Genomic DNA, 25,967 nt, shown 5'->3' on the forward strand with positions numbered 1-25,967 from the left:
TCTGTCCAACTCCCTGTCTCGCTGTTTATTGCAGGTGATGAGGCCTGTATTCATCACTCTAAACACACACACACACACACAGACACAGACAAACAGATGCAAATACTCATATTACATGCCTGACAGAGATGATTGTGCTCCGCTACACACAAGTGCAACAGAGTCTGTGAGTATAAAGCATTAGATCACTAAACACAAATATATGTCAGCTGTCCCCAGATAAAAGAAGCCCAAATAACAAAGTATGTAAATATCAACCTTTTATTGGAGTGTACAATGTCAGAGTTCATTATTTGTCCAGCCTCATTGATAAGGCTTGGCGTCCATAACATCTTATTAACCGAGTTACCTACAGAAGCTAACATCAGCGAAAACATGGCTAGGTTTCCCCCCCAAAAAAGTATCTTGATATTCGACAAAAGAGGTCAGACAAGTGGCAATTTGTCTCTCAAAGACAGAATTTAAAGAGAAAGCATTTGCTAACTGGAACCAGAGAAAAAACAAAACACAACACCAAGGAATTTGGAGACATTATAGCGTATAATTCATTTTAGTCACACTGTGGGAAATAAGTTTCTATATTAGCTGTAATATAACCCAAAGATATGCTAGCAGTAGGAGCATGCTGCTTGTTAGCATGTTTTTTTCCATGTATAATTTTTAGGTCTAGCAACAGAGTGGTGTGCAGCTAATTTTCTTGACAATAATAGTAGTGTTGTTACAAAATGTGTTTGAGGATATTTGAAGGACAACCCTTTTTAATTAATGTCACATAAAAATCTTAACCTACCATAGTGCTAATTCATGCTAATGCTTTTGGAAACAGTCTTGGATTATCAGGTCTAGAATGGACACCAACCATTAGTCTGGTTGAATGACTCATTCATAGCTAACAAATATTAGCAAAAGATAGCTACAGCTTTCTATAGAGCCAACATGGCTAGCATGCCTGTGTTGACCTTCAATGCAAAGATTTAAATAGTCGACACAACTTTTAAAAGAAGAAATAACATATTCTTCCTCTTACAAATGAAAAGTTGAATTCATTCGTAATAAAACTCACCCTTGTTCATTTCAGTTCACACAGAGGTTTTTCTTCTACAGTCTGTTGGTCTGGTATGACCAGTTAGCATATACTGGATGATGTTAGCAAACTTTAGATAAACATTTCTTAGCATTTCCCTATAACTGTCACTTGTGGCCGCTACTGTTTCGCAAAAGTACACATCTACTTTGGTTGGTTAGCAAGCAACACAAAAGTATAGTGCATTAGAGTACATCAGGCCATAATGTAAGGAACTGCTGAAATAAGAGCAACAAATACGTTAGTTTCTCTAACTTGTACTCAGTTTTGAGCCAGACAATTTGTAGCCACAGGGCAGTTGTCATTCATGTTTTTTAATCCTTTCCTTCGTCTCATGAAATGATCTAACATTAACAGTATTTTCCTTTGTGGGGTAACCACTGTTTGAACAAAGCATATGGTAAATATGATGTACTATTGCCACTACTTTCTCATTCAAGTGAATGGGGAAGTGGTCTCATATCAGACCCAACTGTATGTGGATTAAATGCCCACATCTGATTATTTGGTCTTTGTAGGGAAAAACTGACCACTGTCTGAGTTTTTATATAAGCATTTCCTATGTTACACCTCATTATGTACTAGTTAGTCAAGACAATATTGATACTTGTTTGAATAATGCCATGAATCTAATGTTTTTCCCTATACTGTCAGCACTTAGTGTCTATAACAGGGAGAACACTACTTTAGTCTCGCTGTTTCTGTACAGTAACTTAGCATATGGACCCATTATAAGCATCAGGTGTGTAAAACTAAAATGTCTTTATTCCTCAAGTTTTACATGATGAATGACCTGATTCCAACAAACAGGCATTTATTAATACTCTGCTTGCTACTGTAAAAAAAAAACAAGAAAAAAAAAGCAAAATTTCAACTTAAACTGTAGTGTGACGGTGAAAAAGAAAAAAAAAGAACTAAAATTCACAACAGATAGCCAGCCATAACACTGTGGGCTACCTCCATGCATTTACTGTATGTAGTATGTTGTGTTAACGGTTAAAAATGTTTAAGTGTATTTTACCTCATTACTTAAAGCATATGCATGTTCCATAATGATACAGACCTGAAAATGTCCTGTATTGATGCAGCGAGTCTCCTCTTTCAATCTGTGCAAAAATATAACAAGACTCAACTCTGGAGCAAATTTACAGTCGACAGCAAATGAAGCTAAATATTCCAAAAAAGAGCATTTCTTTTTTTTCTTCTTTGTTTTAAGAAAATATGAGTGCTAAACTAGGATCATTTGAATAAGTAAAAATAAACTACAGAGCAATAGGGTATGAAAATAGTTCTTTTTTTTTTTCCTCCTGATGAACAATGATGACATGATTGATGAAGGATTTGTGGCAACTTGTTGTATAAGCCCTCCCTTCAATCACTGACCAAAAAAAAAAAAAAAACATTCAACTCTAAGGTTTAACAGACAACTTGATGTGAAATTGCACATGTTAATCTGGGGGACAGGGAACATGGGAGAGCGACGGGGACATGTGTGATGGGAGGCTGAGTGACAGATGGAGGTGATAAACATAGAAGAGTTAGGGCCGTGGGAGGAGGAGGAAAAGATACAGAGAGATGAAAAAAGCAGAACATAGTTAAAATGACAGATGAGACATATTACTTGTCAAGAGACAGAAATGGAGCCAACAGGAACATAGAGACATGACAAAGATAAAGAAACAACCTAAGATATAAGAATGACAAACATTTACAGATTAAATGAGGTATTGCACAGATTAATAAAAAAAAAAAAGCATAAAGGCAACAAAAATATACAGCAAATTGATAGAACATTTACATTTATAATTTTGAAATTAAAAATTTCTTTTTAGAAAGACAAGCACAATTTTAGTGTCATAATCATCCAGGTGGTGGGAAGGGGAGAAAAAAAAACAAAACAAAACAAAAATAAATCGCTAATCATCCCATTCATCATCATCTTCAAAGTCCTCATCATCTTCATCGTCATCATCCTCGTCTGTGGAAGAGAAGACAACGTTCACATGAAGTCAACTGAAAAATCTGGAAATGATGCTCTTAAAAGGCAATTAAATAATAAGATACACATAATGATTTCTAAAAGGATCATTCAAACAAATGCAAGTGTTTCTGTGTGTTTGGTAGCAGTGACATAAATGTCACTTTTGAACTTTTGTCTGTTAGGGTTAGAGAGTCAACTCTTGCTTTGACCCTTCTCTGAACACATTTTAAGAACTACTCTCAAGCAGGGGGAGAAACGTTTCCTACAATGCTCTTGAGAGAGGAGGCTTGAAATGGAAAAACAGAATCATAAGGTTGTTTAAGGCTGATGAGGAAGTGGTGAAAGTCCAATTTATATTTTGGCAACCAAGTGTCATCTGACACACACAGTAAATGACGCAAGGTCTAGTTTTAATGTCGAGCTGACACACCGAGTTAGACTGCAACTGCTCTATTATTATTTTTTTTTTTATAAAAGGCAGGGTTTTGTATAGTGTAATTCAAGACCAAGGCACGTGTATTGTGAAATAAACCTCTATTACAAAATCCTCTCAAAGCTGCATCTCTCTGCTTCACTAATTAGGAGCCTTATTAGTATGAATATTCCCTTTTTTATAATATGTGAATATGTTCTAATGTTTAAGGTGAAACCAATCACTATGGATTAATCCTTTATATCATGTCGAGTTGAATGAGTCTCCAAGTAGGAAAATGCTCTTAGTTCTTTGTTTAGAGGTTATTAATGACATCTAGCTCTTGTTTTTGTGGAGGTTTAATACATTTATTGTACACTGGAAAAGTTCCATGATAAGTGTTCCTACAATATCAATTTCATGGTTCTAGTTTTACTAATTACATTGGTAACATTATAGTACATTGAATATTTTGGGGTCTCAGGCCACTGGTTGGACAAAACAAGACATTTAATAATTTCACCTTGACCTCTAGGACATCAAGATGGGTGGCATTTTTCACTGTTTTCTGATGTTTTGCATAAGTTACTCCAAAGAATAATTGGCAAAGTAATATATAGAAATATAGAAAATATTTGTTAGTTGCAGCCCTAAACAGTGTGTAAACAACCCTGGAGCTTGCTACTGAACATGACAGCAGAAAAACATATTGGATATATATATTACATATAGGACTGATGTTCACTATAGATGGGGTTTAAACATTAAACATTGTGTTTCTTCAAAATAAATACACTACTATAAAGTTTGCTAGCTGAGTAGAAGGTGGATGTGTCCGTTTAAGTATGTACCTGAAGAGTGAATAGCCTTGCTCCTTTTCTGCATCACCTCCATCAGGGCCCCTACGATGCCTGCCGAGGGGGCCGGAGTGGAAGGAGATGAATCGGTGTTGTCATCCCTCTGTAAAAAAGACAGCACCATCAGCCAGAGTTAAAGCACAGGGTTCGGTTCAGATTAATACATAGTTGACTGAGAGGTGAGCTGTGTGTGATGAATCAATACTGACCGGTTTAAGTTGGATTCCTTGCCGGATTTGGTCCAGAAGTGCGTCTCTTCCGGTGCTAGAGACTGGCCTCTCTTTCTGCTCTACCTTCTTCAGCTGGGTGCCTTCTCTGATCTGACTCAGCAGTGCCGACTTGCCGACCCCGGGTGAGGGCAGACTGCTGTCCCCTCCGTTAGCCTCCGTGGGCGGCGGAGGAGCAGGGGGTGGAGGGCCAGGAGGCGGGGGAGGAGGAGGTGGGGGAGGCGGTCCTCCGGTACTGGATGGAGTTGAGGATGAGGGGGGAGGAGGCGGTGGGGGAGGCGCCACGGGGATTGAGGCGTGAGCCGGTGGAGGGGGAGGCGGGAGAAAGCCCCGGCTTGGAGGGGGAGGCGGTGGAGCGGACATGCCTGGCCGAGATGGAGGGGGAGGCGGGGGGGCAGAGACGGGAGCTCTGGAAGGGGGAGGAGGCGGTGGGGCGCCTCGCCCCCGGGCAGGAGGAGGGGGAGGAGGGGCTGAGCTGTGGTGTGGGGGTGGGGGAGGAGGGCCACCTCTGGATGGAGGGGGTGGAGGAGCTGAGGAAAGAGAGAGAGAAAAAAAGAATAAAAACTTAAAGTTAGAACAGAAAGTATAAATAATCACTGTGCCTCATTCAGAGCTCACACTGCAGCCTGCAAGAACATCCAGTTTATATTTACTAATATTTTAACTTTCATAAAGAGACAGCTGGAAGATGTGGATGGTCACAAGGGATTTCACAGCATATCTGTCCAAAATGCTTGTCAGTTCCCCAACTCTTGCTTGCATGAAGCCATGCAGTTATAACATTAAGCCACAGGGGGCAGCCTTCTCCCATGTAACTGGTGTTAATTTGTGAAGGAAAAGTGTAATGAAATATATGTGTCAACAACCTTTTTCTCATAACAAAAAAGAGACGTTAAAATAAGTTGAAATCAAAACCCATTCCGAATTTGTAAGAACCAGCGGTTTTGTTTTGACACATGCCTTTTGATTTCCCTTACTGATTCTTGAAAACTAGTCTGGACCTAGAGCACTCGAGTTTGGCTGCTGGTGAAAAAGGTGTCAGTTCACATGCAAAATGTTTACAGTACAAGTGGAGTTTACAGGTGTGGCTAAGACTGAAGTTGCATAGCAGAAGAGTAATCACTGCATGACAATAATTTCATGAATTTGTCAACAGTACGAAGCAGCTTGGTAGAGAAACGCTGCATCTTTCATGTCAGTAGTTGGAGTCAAAAAGCCCCAAAGTCAGGTAATAAAAGCACATCCATCTCAAGTACAAACAAGTGTAAAACAGCAAACACTAAACTGACTTCAGGAACTGCAAAAGCCTCACATGTTATAATTGAATTCTTAGGTCATATAGTCCAACTCTGCATGCACAGTCATGAGCTGTCACAGCAGGTCATGCATAGAAACCTACCACTCCACCTGGGCGGACCTGGGGATAAAATCACCACACTAGTTAGATTGTCTTAAACTGACAATCAACCCATTAAAACACAAGGTGAGTGTGCAGCAAAAACATGTGCATAGATTTAACAAAACAGTCTGACTGAACATTTTCTACATCCTGGAACCAAAACTATCCTATAAATAAACTACTATAGTAACATTTACTGTCAAGCTGCACTAAGGAAATTCCCTTTCCCCATCTCTCCTTCATGAATCAAAGTGAAAACAGAATAAAATTTTCCCTGACTTTCGCTATTGTATCAGTAAACAAGATTTTTTAATTTTTTTTTTATAAATGGGAGAGGACAGTCTGTATTCCAAGCCTGCCATACCTTGTCTCCGCAGCTCGTTTTTGACAGCTTCTACGCCTCCTTTCTTCTCAATGAAGTCGTAGATGACCTTAGAGGTCTCCTTGTCCTTCAGCTGAGCCTCAGAGATGCCACACATGTCAAACAGGTTCTTTAGCTCAGGGTCCAAATTATTCAACTGGAGAAAAAAAATAAACACAGAGGAAGAGGTGACATTTGGTAAATAGATTTATGTAAACTGCTGAAGATGGTTACACTGTCAGTATAGGTTACCACAGTGATAGTCAAATTCCTAACCTTTGAAATGGAACTGCCACGTATAGTTGCACAGACACTGTAATAATTCATCCTCAGGGACACATTAATTTTTTTATATTAATTTCCCCTAGAGGATAAATACAGTATCTATCTATCTCTCTATCTATCTCTCTATCTATCATTGAGAGACACAGACTTAAATTGTATTAATCACCGAATGCGTTCCATTACTGTGGATACTGACAGGCCTACTTTCTTGTCAGTGACTTGGGCTCATTGTATTCAACCACAAGTGAACAGATACAAGCACATTTAATAAAAATGAGGGACAAATAACTGAGAGTTCTCCTCAGTCACATTTAAACTGTAGTTGAAAGTGGCAGCATCTTCATTAACTGATACTGTATCGTTATGGGGTTCCTGGGACTGAAACAGTATCAGCCTCCTCACCACTACTAAAACACACTGGCTGTAAACAGTGGCTTTCCTGCCACTCATGTGTGAGCACATTCCTACACATACAATACATAATCACATGGAACTATATGTTAAGATCTGTGATGTGATCTTAAGAGTCTTAATCTGTATTTATGAGCTTTGCAGCTCAGTAACACATTAAACGACTGACATGTTAAGAGTTGAGGTTGGTTCAGTTTGAATTATAGGGACGGTTGAAAAAGCAGTTTGACAATGACTCTTAGGAATATAATCAGCTGTTTCATTATCATTTCTTATTTTCAATATTACATTTTGCCTTGTGGAGACATTTACATTCACATTACCCTTTAAAATAGCTGAAAATGTGACCAGGATATTAGCAGTGATGCTACCACCTAGTGGTGTGGGGTGACACTACTACACCCTGGAAAAACATACCTAACTAACCTGGATTTAAATAGTTAGAACAGATCTGGCCACTTCCCCCTCCAGCTGTTTCTGGTTTCACATTGTGTTTTGTTGTCAGTAAAGACAATAAAGAGAAGTTAATTGTGTCCATGTTTCTTGTTTGTGGTTTACTTTTGAGGTTAGCTGTACTGCTGTCACGAAGTGTATCGTGTAACAGTTTGCAGGTAAAATGAGCCTTAAGTTCAGACTTCAGCAGTTCAAATCCAAATTGTTTGATTATCTCTTTAAAGTTGGGACCTATTTGAAGTGCTTTACTTTTACTGTGGATAAAGTGCTTTTTACTTTATCTGAGGTAAAAGTAAAGCACTTCAAATATGATATAAGAATGGAAAAGAGACAAATTTAGCTGCTAAGAGTATAAAATATATCCCTTGCTCATATGTGAATCCAGTCATTTGGGCTTCAGCTTTAAGCCTGGGGATTTGAGAGGTGAGCGAGCTTTGTCCGACTGACGTCACCCATTCAAATCAATCTAAGTCCTTGAAAGCATTAACTTATGAAACCAAATCATCTGAATTTTATCTTTTTCATTTACAGACCGAGCAAGTCCTCTGACCTGCATGATCTCATACCCAGCATCCAACATAATTACTGATGATGCTTTTTGGGAATGAGCCCATGGATTATGCAGATGCAGGTTAGCTCTCCTCCCTCCAAAATCTCCTTGTGTAACGCTCCTGACGACTTGGCCACGCAGCTCGGCTTAATGTTTTTGGAGCTGGTATTAAATTTGAAAAATCTCTCTGGAAGCGGGACGTCTGACTGACGAACAGATAAGCTTATGGGCCAAGTTTTTAAGAATATCTACATGAGCAGACATGCATACAAACAAGAGCACACATTGACATGAGGGTAATGTGAATTACTGCTTACATCAAAGCCTGTGTTTGGATCCCATCCTACATGCCCAATGTGCCTGTGAGAAAACAAGAGAGGATGTGAGAGCATGTAAAAATCAAAAAGAAAGAAATACAGTACAGTGCATTTCTGAAAAAAAAAAAGAAAAAGGGTGAGACATACAGATGGAAGTCAATTAGCTGTTTACTGCAAACACTAAGAAAACACCTGTGTTTCTAACCCAGAGAGCCCGCTGATGACCTGCAGTATGTAACAAACACTATGAAAGCTGCCACAGACATGATTCCTGAAAGCACAGCACAGATTTTCCTGCATTATTAATCTTTCACATATTCCTGGATTAACATCTCCCCCAGATTCACCAGCACTTATATAGACAAGAGGGATATAGGGACAAGCCAGAGTCTGGGCCAGTATGTCATACAGGAAACATGTCAACATTAAACTCAAACACCTACATTCATGACGCTGTGTTACTGTGGTTTTTGTTTTATTAATTCTATCACTGTCACAATCCTATCACGAATATTTGGAGGTATGGGAGTATAGTGACTAGAGGTTAGACAGGGTCATTCAAGGATGTCTTCTGCTAAATTTGTTGAAAACTGGATTAACTTTTTTTGGAAGAAATGGTGAAAGAGGTTTTCATCTACACCTGAACAAATTGTAAAGATGTCGGCAAGATAAGATGACAATTCATGATCCACCACCTGAGACAAACACAACCACGCTAGCGCCTGTAACTCACTGGAAGTTGCTCGGTGTGCCGATGTCCGCCTTGGTCAACCTCTTCCTCTTCCCCTTGCCCCCTTTTTTCTCCCTCTTGGGGAAGGAGGAGTGCACAATGTTGTTCACCTGAGAGTTGTTATGGAAACGCTGAACACTGTTGATCTCCGGGTTTTTGATGTCAACGGTGGCCATGGGCAACGAAGGACCTGGAAAAGTGATGGAGACAATGCTTAAGTTACAGTTTATATAACAGAGAGGACAGCAGCTTTATTAAAACAGACACAAAAATGGGTTGTGTGGTTTTCCATCACGTCTAAAGGAGTATTTTTAAACACTGAATACACATACCGGCTTTATATTGAAAGGGAAACAAATGATAAAAACTGGCATAATTGTGAAAACACTTCAGTGTTGAGTGAGTAACAAGTCATAAAACACGGAAAATGATCCTGGCTACATATGAAAATGCAAGTATGGGGATTTTCAGTGCCAGCAATGTCCTTTCAGTTATGTAATCCATTATTTAATGGCCATTACAGACTTTGTTTGGCTCAAAGAGAACTAGGAATTTTATTTGGGTGTAAGGTCGTGAAAGTGGCTCAGACTATGTGGGATTATAGTGTCATCTCATTACTGCCACTCATGTCATTTCAACAAAATGACAGAACTAGTTAGGTCCGAAATCTGAACTACAAAATGATATCACAAAAACAGACAGAGATGACAAAGAGTAAATCTGCTGTAGAACTTGTTCTGTCAGTTCAGTGACCTACTATCCATTATAACTGATAAACACCCTGTACTGTCATTCGTTCCAAAGCTAGTTCACTTTTGCAGATGGAACATATCTGAAACAATCATCCAAACTGTCAGCTATGTAAATGGATATTCTTTTATTTATGTAACCTTTTTTCAACCAGGCCTGGCCATGACAGGCAGAGATAACAATGAAATACCAAACTAACAACATAAAATAGACAAGACAAAGTGCTACAACATCTCTGAGGGATGAACATACTTAAAAATCAGAATATGAATTCAGTTGTATCTATCGTTAATTGTTTAGACTATTCGTCTGCTTGTTGTGCTACTGTTGTCTTTTTAGACTCTACATCTGTATATTTTCACCTAATTGTATGATCATCAATTGAGTTGTCTGTTTGATCTGTGTTGTTTCTGCTGTTGTTGTCAATACATCACAATCAATGCATTTCAATAGAGCATTTTACTCCACTTTCATATCTGTAGTGTATTGTGCTTGTATGATAGAGAAAATTTACTGTTTTAATTACACTGTACATGTAAAAGTCCAACAAGGGACAGTTCAAAGTTAGCCATAAGTATAAACTCTGTGGAACACATCAGTCCCATGCTTTGTTTCAGAACCATGTTCAATTGCATTGTCCCTATTAAATAAATAAATAAATAAACTAAAAAAAGTTTTAACTATAATAATACACTTTTGGTGTTTGTATGTCAGTGTACCGAACATGGTAACGTGAACTGCACACAACCAATCACAATGAACCAACACTAACAGCAAATCCACAATACACATGCAGCCAAACAGTATGGGAGTTAAATCAATGACAAGAGGTCAGCACACCGGGAAATGTCCACCAACAGTACAACTACCGGTACTCCAGAGTCTACACCTAACCTCAGTGCCATTTACCTTCCGGTTCATGTGTTAGCCACATTTTTCATGTTGGTCTTTAAAATTAACTGTGTCACCATTGTCCCACCAGTGCCTCATCTGTAGCACATACCTTTGAAACTCTCACGACAGGGAGTTTTGGGAGTTTCGCTGGGCGAAGGTGAGGCTGACCGACTACGTCGCCTTCTCACCCTGTCCCAAATACACCCACCCTCCTGTCTTGCCGCGCAGGTGGTCATACTGACATCAAGAAGCATTTTGCCGACCAAGCTGCGGGCTCGCTCTTCGGGGCAAATCGAGAGTCGAGTGGTCGGGTTGGACAGAGGTGGGTACAGTTCGTCCTGAGGGAGAACCAGGCAGTGCAGGGAAGACAGGCAGCTACCTGGGCCCAAACCTCCACCGGTTGTTCCTCCTCCACCGCCCTCACAATTAAGATCCTCAGAGGGAGCAGATAGGAAGGTGGTGCAGAACATCATTGTAGCTGATGGCTGTGCATGAGCAATACGGTGAGAACCAGGAAGATCTTGGTTCAAATAAAATGATTTCAACGCAGTGTGTCTTGCTCTGACAGATCGGTCTAAGGTCTGCTGTCTCAGTCAAGATATAAATGTGCAGAAATACTGTAGAAATTCTAATACACTGAAGCAGGGAAAGACTGCTTCCAAAAAGGATAACTTTCTCCTAAACTTGTCTTTGTAAGCAGGTAAAAAGCGAAATCCACTTGTCTTGTTTCAGAAATAATTCCAGTCTTCTTCGGTAAAACGTTTCTTCTCCGTTGAAACCTGAAGACAAAGATGATCCCAAAGGTTTCCAAGACACCATCAAAGAAAACAAGCCAACTTCTGATGGACTTCGCGCAATGGTCTGTATTTACTGAATTAATATCTTCCTCAGACATCTGGTGGAGCTGACACACATGCTGTCTGAGCTGTGAAGGCAGACATCCAGCAGTGCCATCAGAAGGGAAAAGAGCCAGCCAACACTTAGCCTGCCAACACTTAGCCAGCCAACAGCCAAAGTTTACTCTTCCTCTTACATTCCTTCCATTACTACAACAGTGCTCCTCTGTGTATCTTGTTTTCTCAGCCTCTGTTTCTTTGCTGTATCTGAGCTCTGCATATTTTGTATATATTTTGCAGTCATTTTCTATTCCCCTGGCTTTCCATCGCAGCAGGGTGCACTGTTAAGATTATCGTGCTCGGATTGGCTCGCCGTGATTGTTTCTCCACCCACCTCCACTGCTTTCTCCACCCATTCCCTGCAAAACACACAAATGGATCTAATCCTAGCAAATTATTCTGGATTTAGCATTGGATTTTACATAACCATTAAAACCCATCCACGGCATAATCCCCACGTTAATCTCAGGGGTTTCTAAAACATGATGAATCTGCAGGGTGAGAGAAAGGGTGAGAAAGGCAGTGCAATAGAGGCAGACAAGACAGAGAGAGAGGAAAGAGGGAAATTAAGAGAGATTAAATGAAGAGCAGGGGGCAAATAGGGACAAATGATGAGGAGCGGGGGAAAGGGCAGCAGGAGAAAAGGGCAGAACAGAAGGAAAGACTGGAGATGATCAGACAGTAACACAGTGATGATGCAGTAATGGAAGTGAGAGGGAGACAGATGGAAATGGAGAGAAAATATCCCTGCGCAAAGACAAGGATGACTTCCTTTGGAATTGAACCAATTCACAGACCAAGATGCACTTATTCAGAAACTGAAACCATGCATGCATGCACAAATCCATGATAGAAACCGGTACAAACGTTTCTGCATGACAGCGTGACTGGGCACCGATACATGGAACATGTTGCTTTTAGGTAATACTTGTCCTTTTAATTCTCCTCTCTGATTGGTGATCTTACAAAAGCTGCAAATACCACCGCAGAGTCAACTAGAATGAAACTCAGTAGAGCGCATACCTCCACCAAGGCCAAGCACTTGATCCGAATTATTATCCGGATCCGCACCCAACTGTGCAAACTCATAGATCTCAATAGATCCCATGAATATGTCTCATTTTTTATATCAAGTTCCATGTATCACTTTCTGAAAAATCTCACAATGTTGTGATTTAAAAAAAAAAAAAAAAAAAAAAATCCTGGATCCGCCCCTTTAAATGGATTGGCGTCAAAATTTAATGGGTTCTTCTCTGGCCCATGCCCAATCCCTCCACCAACTTTGGTGTAAATCGCATAAGTACTTTATGCGTAATCCTGCTGACAAACAAACAAACAGACACGGAGGAAAACATAACCTCCTTGGCAGAAGTGAAGATCTGAGTCGTCAACCATCAGCTCAAAATAGCTCCGAGTTACATGACGGTTTGGGGACATCATGTATGTATGACCGTATGTGGCATCTGATGTGACCAAAGCAACACATCCTCAGGCCCAGTACTGTTAAGCTGCTCTGAATATGAGCATCAGCTAAATGCTTGAATGCGTCATCTTGTGTAGTTAAGACCTCTGCATGGCTGCGCGCACGCACGCGCACACACACACACACACACACACACACACACACACACACACACACACACACACACACACACACACACACACACACACACACATTAATAAGCCAGCTTGGTCAAATCATACTGCGAGTCCATCGAAAACTGGTTCATCTCCTGCTCCAACTGTTCCTGTTGTTCATGAACCATATGTCCAAAAAAAAAAAAAAAAAACAATGTGTGCATATCTGCAATTGAATTCCATCTCTTTAGTCATCCGTCCATATTGAGTGGCAGGCTGAGGTCATGAAGGGCATGCTACTCATAGATAAAGACTCCACTACATGGCACTATAATATTATGTTATTCTGCATATAATCACATTGTCATGATATTATGATCATGTGCTTTCTTTTCCTCTGGATTCCTACAGTTTTCCATTTATGTTGATTTGACTGTGGGTCAGAATCATAAACATCAGAAATCAGAAAACCATTTGGTGGATTTGTAGGCAATATCTATATGAAACTTGTGTCTGCAACTGGACAACCTGTTGTTTTTTTCCCCTTAATCTTTGACAAACGCACTGCAGTAAAGTAAGATGTAGGATAGGAGGCAGAACAGATGATAGCTGTGTCCCAATTCCAAACGCCCTAGTACCTGCATACTACATACCACTTATCATTGGCATACTTTAGCATGTTGTGTGAACAGGAAATATTGTGTACAGATGCATATCAATTAATCTACAACTGTGAACGGAAACTGTTCCTGGAGCTGATTCACCACCTTCTACAATGCGTTTTCCCAGCTATGAGCAGCTCCTTCATTTCCTTTGTGCATTGCATTGTGGAACAATTGTGTTCATCAACCGTGCACTCATGAATCAAGTGTTTTTTCACTTTTCCAACAGTTTGAGTTTATCTGGTCTTTATTTAGTTTCTTTTTGGTGTTTTATTTACTCTTCATGGATGCCAGGTTACTGGTATTTCCTACAAAAGAATTAAATGCTATGTATGCTGCATAGCTACCACAATAATGGGGGGAGGAAAAAAAACAAAAAACAGGCTTGAGTTGTGGCCAAGAGACACAAAAATCTGAATGATCCCGAAACTCCACCCATATGACATACCAAACACACTGACACAAATGTTTCCTCATCTGACACTGTCAGTTTCTGAACTTATGGTCAGGAAATAGTGGAAAAACATACCATTTAGAGGGTCGCGTCTCTTCTCTGTGAACACACAGACAAAAATGAAACCATTACAATCCTGTGCTGAGTAGTGGGTTGGGTTAGTGAGAAGCGAATGTGTGTGAGAGTGCAGATGCACAAAGAGAAGAGAGTTTATTGGTTTTTAAGAGCAGGGCTCGGCGGGATTGGAAAGTTATTTGGAAAAGATGCCAAGCAAATTGTTCTGTTAGTGTGTTCAGGGAGTGTAAATCAGACATACTTTTCATTCATTCACACATGACGGCTAACATTATATCCATGTATAAATTCTATTGTGCAAAAGACTCTGACAAAACTGTCACGAGCACAATACGCATCTCTTTCTCTCTCATACAGCACTAAGACATTAATGACGCGCTCACACACACGCACACACACGCACGCACACGCACGCACACGCACACACACGCACACGCACAAACAGAACTTCAAAATACTGATGGCTTGAGTTGCCCATTGAAGGTCAAACAGAAGAAGCCTTGTAGATAAGATTAGGGACCCAATGCAAAGGGCTGAAGGGGGAAAAGATGAAAGCGACCGATCCATTTGAAAGGTCAGGAAATGACCCGCAGAGGGGGAAGAAGGAAGACGGACAGTCTTAACAAGCAAGTGATGATAAAAGTTAAGGCCTGGATGCCAATAATAAGTTTAAGAATGCATATGTGTGGCTTTGCATAAACAATGTGTTCTCAATTGCATCCTCAGTCTGGTCAGATGAACACAAACATTCACAGCTCATTTCCTTAGATAGAGAAATAAGAGAAGCTTTAATCCAGAACAAAAACCTTGTAACATTTCCATTAAGTTTTGCAGTGTCAAAGTCTAATTGCTGGTGCTGGATGAAAACCATGTGAATCCTAAGAGCTCAATTTTGATTTTAACAAAAAAATACATGTTTTGCATTCTATTCACATATTCTATTTTATTTATAAAAACATCTGTTAGGTCTAAGTGGTTATAAATGTCCTCTCACATATAATCATCATTTTGAATTCATTACATGTCAACTCTCGAAACGTTGTGCCCATGAGGGAGGAAGTCTCTCGCTCAGCAAAATCATTCATTTGCTCATTTCAACCTGAAACTGTAGTGCCCCCCTTGGGCCAGTCGACATAATTTTTCAAAAATGCAAGTGCTGTGTTGTGATGCATGCCTTCCATGATTTGCTTAAAATTTGATCTGGTGGTGTCTCTTATTATAAACGGAGGAAAAAATATCCCGTCCCTGACTGTAGTGTGTGTGTGTGTGTGTGTGTGTGTGTGTGTGTGTGTGTGTGTGTGTGTGTGTGTGTGTGTGTGTGTGAAGCACTAAAAATGTAGTTTCGATGCCAAATGCGCAGTTAAAATCTATTTGAAAAAAATACATTTGGGAGACTTTTGTTAAAATGACTTTGAATAGTGAACGTTTGGCTTGCGTCATAGTAGGCCAGACTTCTGATCATGTACACCTGAACTGCTGAAGCTGAAGGAGGGTTTGCAGACTGACAGGTTTGGAAGTGTTGTTACCAACAGCTTTAAGAAGTGTGAAGAGATCGCAGCAGATCAGGAGAAGAAAAGCGAATAGTCATCAGTACCAGGCAAAAGGCTATAAATAAATTTTAAAGTCATGCCCAAAGTTCATCTCACACACCAGATGGAATATATTAATCCTGTGCCTCTAAATGAATTTTCTTCATATATTCAAATTTTGATCTTTTGCCTAGTTCTGTAAAAATGACAAGTTCAGCAATTAGTTTGATCTTGTGCTCACACCAGTTGGATAGTTTCAGGCCAAAACCTCTTACTGCACCTTATAAAGTCACATTCACTGCAGTGGCGTGTTTAGGCTTAATTTATTATTCTGAACACTAGATAAAAATTTACCAAACGTGTCATTTTAAAAAAAAATCGTGTTAGGACAGCAGGTAGGTGTGTAGGTAAGTGGGCAGCAGCTGTAAGTTGTTACCAGTTTTCCTCTGTCTTTTCCCCAGTAGCTCTGACACATGGCTGTGGAAACGCTTGGTCTCCTCCTCACTGGCAAAATTCAAACCCACTTGGCATGTCTGCGAACACACACACACACACACACACACACACACACACACACACACACACACACACACACACACACACACACACACACACACACACACACACACACACACACACACACACAACATGGCAGAAAGTTGTAAAAAAAAAAAAAAAAAAATCAACACAAATGCATTTGTAAAGTCATTTTATTTCTTGTGAAGTGCCAGCAACCCACCTCACTATTAAATTTCCATGACTGAATTTCCAAACCTATTTCCAGCGAACAGTCCCAACCTTATCAACACAGTCAGCGGTTCCACATACCTCTTGGTCTGCTGGAGTGTGAGCCACTGTACCCACTAGCTAAGGTGTTTGCTCAACAAATAAAGGGGTCTTGTCACATCAAGTGTTTTAGATATGAAAAAAAAGAACTCTTTGTTTGAGCAAAGGAATAGAGTCAGAACCCTGTGAAACAGGTTAAAAATTGACTTTACAGTACAGGTGAAGAGAATATATTTGCACTTGTAGGACAGAGGAGACTTGAAAAGTCTTTAAAAAACAGTGTTTTTTTTTACTGTGACTCAAATGTGATAATAAAAAACATGATGTATGAGGGGCAGAAATTGGGGCTGAAGCTTTTCCATGAATAAATTAACAAATTAAAAGGAAAAACTAGAGACCATCTCGCAGGGGATCACACCATTAACAAGTTGACGACCACAGCCATCTACAAACTCGTCCTTCATTTCAATCTCAACTACACGCCTGTAAAGTTTTGTGTTTGCATCTTGCACAGTAGTGACTATCACAGTGGCAAAATCTGTCCACAGACATATAACCAGCTGCCTAACACTCAAAGCTGCTTCTGTGGTAGTTCCTGCTACACAGGCTCAGAAGGTGAAAACAATACCTGCCGCGCTGTCGCAGCTGCTAAAAATAAATAAATAAAAATGGGAAATGTGAAATAGAGAGAGTAACTCACATCTCCAGCAAATGTGATGAAGTAGGGTTTGGGGAAATAGATGCTGAAGTTGTTGTACAGCTCCTGTTCAAACATCATCTTACCGTCCTGTAGAAAAACACACAATGTTAAATCCAGAATAAATAGATTACACAATAGCAAATACAACAGACAGTAAATGCTACAGGCCTTTAATGAACGGACGGTGATACACCACCGTTGACATTCATTTGGGCGAGTACAGTCGTCTGGTCTTGTGCCAGTGTCAACTACTGTAGCGATAGACCACAGATGTAATCATCAGTGTGCAGATTCGCCGTTTGCCGTGTATTCACTCACCCTGATGTCAAAGACCCTGATGAAGTAGGATCGATTGGGGTTGTCTTTGACCAGACAGGCCACCCCGCAGCATCTCTTGTTCCAGCTGGAGTTCCTATCTGCTGTGAACACCTGGACCACTGCTGAAGACAATGTCTGGAGGGAGGGAGAGGGAGAGAGAGTCATCCTGCTGCAAATACCACCATAGGAAGAGAATAAAATAAAATCAATAATATATATACAGTATATAAACAGCTTGCTTACTATAAAAAAACTTATTGCAAATTAGAGTGAGTCAGAGGAAATGATGGTTTCAAGGTTTCTTTCCAAATAGTGTTGTTGATATTATATAAACAAATTAACAGATATAAGTTCAGGTATGAGTCCGAAACTACATGCAGAACATTTAACGTCTTTGACTCATCCACACTTGTGTCTCAAAGCAAATCTGTGTAACGACTGAAACATGGCATAACCTGTATTCACAGTCAACTTTAACACACAGGTCTCAACATCAATCTAAATCTAAAATAAACCTTTCACAATATTTTCCACAAGAAAAATTTCCCCTAAAACCTTTAATGAATGAATGATAGCTGCCAGAGACACAGCAGGTGTTTTTACTGCGGCCAGTATCAACATTACAGCGTCTGGTTATGCTGACAGGAAACATGAAAAATATCTAACAGGACAGGTGACAGTTCAGGCTAATAACAAGCCTACCATAATCATTTAAGTATCACAAAGTTTCTTTAGTATAAACAACATGACAGCGGCATAAGTCTTAATCGAAATTATCTTCCACCATTTCAAGGGCATCATGAAAATATAATGACCACAGTAACCACAGACTGATTGGTTGACAGAGTGACAGTGACTCTGTGGGGTGGGGGTGGGGTCAAGTCACGCTGTCCTGCAGTTGTCAGAAAGGAGTCCATCACTGCCAAATGCCTGACACGCAGCAGATAAACTATGAGAAGAGACACTTCCTCTACACTGAATCAGAGCAGAGGGAGGTAGATGAAATATGGCACCAACATAAACCTGAACTGATTTTGTCCTCATACTGCATCACTGTAAGAACACCGACGCGGTTGACAGCAAGTGTGCACTTTAAATAATGTCCAGGAAGTCAACAAGGACACACACTACTCTCAACTGTGGCTGGAAGCTGAGGTCACTCTGCTTGTGTATTAAGGACACTGCAAGCATTTGAGAATCTCCTGAAGTCTGAAATCCCTTAAGGATCCATGCTATATTAAGACTGAGCCCACATTTTCACTCTCTCACACACACCACCCCACACACACACACACACACACACACACACACACACACACACACACAACACACACACACACACACACACACACACACACACACACACACACACACATCACACCGGTAAAATCAAGTATTAGAGACATCTCAGCACTTGGCTTGTGCAGCATCTTCCATGCTGTGAACCAATATTCAAGCAGACACCAAGTCACTGAAACTTACATGAAAATAAAACCAGAACATAAAGACAGAAATAAATCCAAGTCATCTTTTGATCAACCCCCATATCACCTTTAATTACATCACCGATGACAGGAAGCAGCGGGGTCACAGGCACGGGCTGTTAGTCTGAGATTAAATACACACACTAAGAACACACCTGTAGCACATCTATGATCATAAGACCAGATCAGACTCCCACAGGTTTTACATGCTGCTCCAGGGGGTTTTCTCACCCCAAGGGGTCCTGGCTCACAGTCATTACCACACAGATGAAAGCAAGAGCATCAACAGGGGAAATTTTTAATACCTTTTCAACTTAGCAGTGCCAGGAAATGTTTGCATACCATAGAGTTCTTGCGTGGTTATGTTTCTGCTTGCTTGTTTCATGACTGGCCATCAGAAGTCAGCTACAGTACAGTTGGACACTAGGAGAAATTCCTGTCAATAGTCATAATATTGATACTAGCAACAACCAGTGTTTGCAGTATGACTGAATCGTCCACACGACTGGCAGCCTCAAGGATTGTGTTTGACCAAAGTTTAGTTCAATAAACATCTGTACCATCTGAATTTACTAAGCAGGTGCTTTCTTGGTGATGGAACTATGAGCAAGGAACCGAAACTGAAACTAAATTCCTGTGGTCAGAATGCAGGTAAAGTTCCTGAGATCCTGCAAAAGTTCCTAGAAAGGTTCTGATTCCCAGGAACTGACTCCCCCCCGGGGGTCGTTCCAAACACTGACGCTATGCTTTCTTTGCAGGTAATCCGGGTGAAATGGTCTTGTTTTTACATACAGCCACTGTTGCACACTAAATGCAGGGAAAGCCATGAAAACTGCACCAAAAAAAGAGGCTATTGTACAATTCAAGGTTTGGTTTACTTGCAAAGCCACTTAAAGCAATGATTTATTCTCATCTGACAGATGAGGGTTTTAGGGAAAAGTTATGGCGATCATTAACCCTACATCTATACTACTCCCTTGGAACACAAAGCATAAGCAGTCACACATCTTTTCACTGGAGCAAAAAAGCCATGCGTTCTCACTGATTCATATAGGAAGTTAAGTTTAGCTAAATTGGTAACACAGCCTTGGGGAGAACAGCTGGAAGGCTAGTTGTTGTCATGGCTAATGTAGCCCCGCTGAATGACTAACATTAATCTGCACGTAACACAGCCTAAGTGAGATAACAGGACCACATGTGCACTTGCAGAGGAACAGTTACGTCACAGTGATGGTTTCGAAGTCAGTTTATAAACTCGCAAAATGAATGACACTGCAGAACATCTCAGTGTAGTCTCCCACAGCATTTATCATCATTACGGTACGGATTTCAACTGCACAGCCCTGTCCCCACTACATCGTTACAGTATTAACAGACGTTAAAAGTGTGTCCTCAGAGAGGCTGTTTGTCTTTCAGCACTGTATGTACAAGATATTTTTATTCATATTTATACAAACACTGGGTCTCTTGGCAGCGTGGCAGCTTTTGATTGTTTGGATTTAGATCACAAATACCCAAGACAGAAAGAATAACATGAATTTATGATTCATGATATGAAACCACTTTATGACAGAGTTTCTCTGTAACAGCAGAATGTAGCAGTGTCCTGGCTCTGAGGCCCTGGGGTTTCATCTGCCCATGGAGGGCTGATTTTCCCTGACAGGGCCAAAGGCTGCAGGAACTGGAGCTCAGTCAATGGCGTCATCAATACCCGACAAAAAACGCTCGCCCTACACACATACACACACGCTCGTCTCTTATGCACTCGCTCTCTAACACGGTCAGTTTCTACATCTGTGCTGACCAGAGCTACAGTGATGATGCAGTCATCTGGCCAGGACACACACTGCACAGTCACAAACAGTTCAGCTGGACAGAAAGAAGGAACTGCTATTTGTGCAGGTGACACAAAAAACACAAACTGTTCACGATTCTTCCTCTAGAAAAAATATTTTTCTCATGTTTGCATATGTAATACTAATACACTTGTATGTGAGAAATACAGCACAGAAAAAATAGAATTATATGTTCCCACTCAACAGTTTGTGAAAGCAAGACAAAAAATTAAGCCTGTGTCCTTTTTTTATTTACTTGAATGTCGTGCATCAACCATTTGGTCAAGCTGTTCAATCCTGGCACAAATTAGGCACCATTACACCTCTTCACAAGATCTCCTGGAGAGGAGGTGAGTGAGGAGTGGTGGAAGAGTGGGAAGAAACAGAAGACGGGATAAGTGGATGACGCAGAAAGGCAGTGTAGGAAAGAAGTGGGAGAAAAGGAGGTGGAAGAAAGGAGGCAAGTGATGTACAGTAAGAAAAAAGAAGCAAAGGAAGAGCAGCAAAAGAGGCCTAAAGATAAGCTGAAGGAACACAAGAACAGAATGACAGATGACATAAGGGAGGTAAGGTGAAACTATAAAAAGAACTGAGGAAGGAGAGAAAATTAGAAAAGGGGAGAAGTGGAGGAAAAGAGGAGTCATGTTCCACTTCTCCAGCACAAATCACCGGAGGAGGCCGACCACGGGACTTCCTGTAGGACAGGACTGCTGATCAGGCAGTCTGCGCACACACACACACACACACACACACACACACACACACACAGAGTGTGAATTGGACCCCTTCCACCTTTTGCCCAGTCAGACAGTGTCGCTGATGGTGAAAACAGCACAAGGAATACCAATGAGTAAAACCACTGAGTGAAGACCAATGTGTACGTAAATGTATTGTGCCTCTTGTTCTCTGTGCATATGAATGAGAGCATGATACTGAGATACAGAATTCAGGGTGAAATACCTGTGTGTTATTCCCAAACTATGTGTGTCCTGCATCTGTATTATGTGCACCTCTCTGCTGCAAAGTGAAGTTCCTGGCCACACAGGAAAAACACCGGAAAAATTCTACTGTTTACATGCTCACAGAAGCTGTTAAAATCCACAACCACAAATTATATAAAAGTGGCAGCAATAGAACAATCAGTTTATCTATTAATGATCTAATGAACACTTGCCAGTTTTTACAGGTGGTAGAACAGTTTTTGGAGCACTCCAAGTCACGAACAACAAAGATAGCCACTAAAAACACACAGAAAAGGCGAAGAGAGCTCTGCTACTTTCCAAGAATTAGTCAATATACAACAGGCCTTTACAGCTAGAATAAATCAAGTCGACTTCAGTTGCACAGAGTCAGCTAAGGGCTGTGCATCTAAAAAGACGACAGTCCAAAGAAACAAAGTAAAGGTGACTCCATGATTCTTACATTTTCTGCATAATAAGTACATTACATAACACACAATCACTCAGTCAGCCACTAAATCACTGATGGGCATTCTAATTAGATTGGTCAGGAAGACACACAACAATGTCTGTCTCTTCCACTCTCCCCCACTCTCCCCCCCTCTCCCCCCCTCTCCCCCACACACACACACACACACACACACACACACACACACACACGATCTCTCCCAAAACTCAATCTGCATGCAAAGACGTGTACGGACACACACATGAGCGTCAGACTGTTAGGAATGTTCCCGATTCCTCGTCTCTGTCACATGTCAAGTGACACAATTGCCAAGATGCCAGAAGAACATCGTCATTGGATGTTTAAACAGGTTACAGGGGTGTAGGAAGACACGCCTCAGAAACCTGTGTGCTCATGTTTAAGGTGGAGGCAGCACATCTCACCATGTGACCTCACACACACACACACACACACACACACACACACACACACACACACACACACACACACACTTGACATACTGTGTCATGGGACAGGAAATGTGGCCTTCCCGGAGCAAACATGGACACACAGGTACCTCCCCAAACCAAGAGCATAGCCTGTTCACTGCAGTGAGCTCTACTGACAGAGAAAGAGGAAGAGCCACTTCTGTCTCTCAAGCACACCACCTTTACTATACACAATTACAGGAAGCTATGATTACTATGGGGAAGTAATCTGAGAACAGGCTCCATCAAAGTTTACCCTATAAAACAGCAATGCAGATACCTTTGTCTCACGTGCAGTGACCCATCTCTATAGAGCAAATTCAATTAAGTTACAGCCAAAACATGACACACCTTAACTTTTAAACACATCTTATCTGTAAAGGCAATCAATAACAGGTGAAGGCGTGACATTCTTTCCAGCTGATATCACTGTATGACATTTGCAAAACAGGAGGGCAAAGCTACTAAGCAAACATGGTCAGAAAAAATTATCCAATTTCAAAATCAGACAGGAAAATCTCGTTGCTAAAAAGAAACATGAATGGATTTTTTTTTCTCCTTTTTCTGAGAAGCTTGCTACTGCCCAAAGGTTGTGTTACACACACACCTCTTTGAGGAAACAAGCTGATTTAGCAACAACCTGTACTGCTGAGAGGACCCAACTTTACAGTGAAAGAGTTTAAAGTGCATTACTGCCTTACAGCTTTCATAAAGTGAGACTGAGGGTCACGATCGTTCTACGTCTGCTGGCTCAAAACAACTCAAAACAACTTATCAGAGGTAGCCACTTACGCCATAGTACCCACCTGAGTATACATGTGCATGAGCATCATTATATTAAGTCTATATAGGGTTCACTCTGCACTTGAATGGACTGTTTAGGTCTTTGGTGTGAAACTACTAACCACTAGCTAAATGCTAATAATAGTAAACATCAATTGGTCTGATGCCCCAGAGTTTTTTAGTATGAGTTTCTGAAATGGTTTATATGACTGATGAATATTAAGATGTGCTAGCCAGTGGGGATGCTTGATTTTTAAGGAAGAGGGAAAAACCTGTCCTGTCAGATCCTAATAAAGGAAAATCAAACACTGAAGACACGAGGATTAGCTTTTTAAGTCTACTAGTGTTGCTGCAGCTGCAAAACGCATCACTTAAAATGTCACTATAATCTGATGGGTATGGAGTTAGCTACATAGTGCACAAGGAGGACGTAAAAATGAGTCAGCTGAATGCTAAACGTGTTACGTAATATCGGACTATCTCACAATATTGAGTCGTGACATTGCCCTACTGATCCTGACTGCAGTCACACTGGTACAGCAGGCTACTCCCACTGCTCTCTCGTCAGCTTATGTGACTGGCAGGTCTCGCATTAGGGGGACTTTTAGCTAGTCAGCTCTGCCCTCAGCCAAGTCTGGTCGGCACATTCTTCTCGGTGGACACACTTCCCGAAAACAACCAAGGTTCAGCTACGTTATGTAATGCCAGTGCAAAAATCATTGTTTTGCCCTGCTTTCCGTTGATGGATTTAACAGCATCCAAAGCCCCGATCATTAACTCCACTCTGCCCTCACTGGGCTCAATGTGGTTAGGCCAGGTGACAGAGGAATTTCAGGATTTCCTGGGTGATTTCAGGTGTGTCAAGCTTTAAGTTAGAGGCGTACCAGCGGAGGCCTGGGGCTGGAGTGAAACTTGCTGTTGCCCAAATGTCACCGTCCCAAACGGGACGTTAAAGACAGTCGCTAGCTCCCAGCCCTCCCTCGTCGCCTCGGCTGTCAAAACAAACCAACCTCTTCAGTTGGAAGACTCAAGTGTTTCCCTGGGAAAACATACACGTTACCTCCAAAATCACAACATAAAAGTGTAGGCCACAAACACACCGTTACACCTCATAGCTAGCTTTATCTCCCCTCTCAGGACAGGAAACACGGTGCAAGTTAGCTGTATTAGCTTTTTTTTCTTAGCCACCTATCACACAACAATTTGATGGAAAAAAACTTACGATGCATTTCCTGCCAAGGTGGTTGAAAAGGTATTCATTCTCCTGCGGTGTCAGTAGTAGCGAACCGACATTTATTTGCCGCCGCTGCGGCGGATGTCCACTCATTATTGGTGATCAATTTATAAAGTATGCACCGACTCTAACTCGTTATATGAGATCCAAAAAGATACATAAACAATCCCTCGGTCATCCGTGGCCTTCCCCCGACCCCTCACACCGGTTCAGTTTATCCAGTTGCTCTGCAAAACCGGTGTGCCAAACAATGTACACTGTTTAGGGATGCCGTGCGATGTCCCGCTCCTCTTTAAAATAAGGTCAGATTTGCAGCGACTGAGCGAAGACGTAAATCAGTAAAAACTTTCCTGGGAAGTCCGGCCGCTAGAGAGCCCGGAGCCAGTTCCATCCAACATGGCAGTGTTAGGACGAGTCCACTATCTGGGAATGGGTTCCACGCGTTTCCCTACTGTGTCCCACATAATCACCAAGAGAAAATCTTGATACGGCAAATGGTCAGAAGTTTCTATATAAGTCAGTTTATTATTCAAGTGTATTTTGTAAAAAGCCCGATGAACAAATTCTGCTTTATAAAATCACAATTCCCAGTACACTCTCCATGGAGATGGTTTGGTCCTGTCCGCCCGTGGCTTTTATGACAGGAATGTGTGCGAGTGCAGAATGGGAGGAGATAAGAAATATAAGGTGCAAGTTGCAAAGTTCATGCAATGAAGCTCCTTGTTAGAGGAATTATCGAACTGAAAATTAATCCAAAGCTAAGCCTACACTTAAAAAAGCACTTAGCACAGGCTAAATAGGTACTCGTAAAAGAACCACAGAAATTTCTATTTCGTTCCGGAGATAATAATTTTTGAAGTCAGGGCATGGTTCAGGCCCTGTGAAGTCCTAGATGATAAACATTCCCTGGGATAGGAAATGATTTGCCCCCATTAACTGAAATGCTTCTGCATCCTTTCATTTCATTACAACCAACTATAAATAGCCTATAAATAAAGTGAAGTAAAATGAAGACTATTCCAGTTTC

At 41.0% G+C, this 25,967-nt stretch overlaps 1 protein-coding gene across 2 annotated transcripts; it reads right to left on the minus strand.

The window, feature by feature from the left end:
* Positions 1–247: 247 nt before the first annotated feature.
* Positions 248–25,287, minus strand: LOC111225061 (neural Wiskott-Aldrich syndrome protein-like). 2 transcript variants are annotated; one of them, XM_022749820.1, is made up of 11 exons: positions 24,929–25,287; positions 17,710–17,844; positions 17,392–17,478; positions 16,342–16,438; positions 14,377–14,400; positions 9,071–9,257; positions 8,338–8,380; positions 6,325–6,478; positions 4,544–5,091; positions 4,329–4,437; positions 248–3,062 (listed from the first exon to the last, which is right to left on the minus strand). In XM_022749820.1, exons 1-11 carry the CDS (start codon positions 25,031–25,033, stop codon positions 3,001–3,003), a joined length of 1,551 nt encoding a protein of 516 aa, XP_022605541.1. In that variant the 5' UTR covers positions 25,034–25,287; the 3' UTR covers positions 248–3,000. The 2 variants fall into 2 exon arrangements, with proteins under 2 accessions (XP_022605541.1, XP_022605542.1); XM_022749821.1 differs by lacking the exon at positions 14,377–14,400.
* Positions 25,288–25,967: the final 680 nt, after the last annotated feature.

Source organism: Seriola dumerili, unplaced genomic scaffold, assembly GCF_002260705.1.
Source record: "Seriola dumerili isolate Sdu_G_001 unplaced genomic scaffold, Sdu_1.0 BDQW01000138.1, whole genome shotgun sequence".
Taxonomy (NCBI): Eukaryota; Metazoa; Chordata; class Actinopteri; order Carangiformes; family Carangidae; genus Seriola; species Seriola dumerili.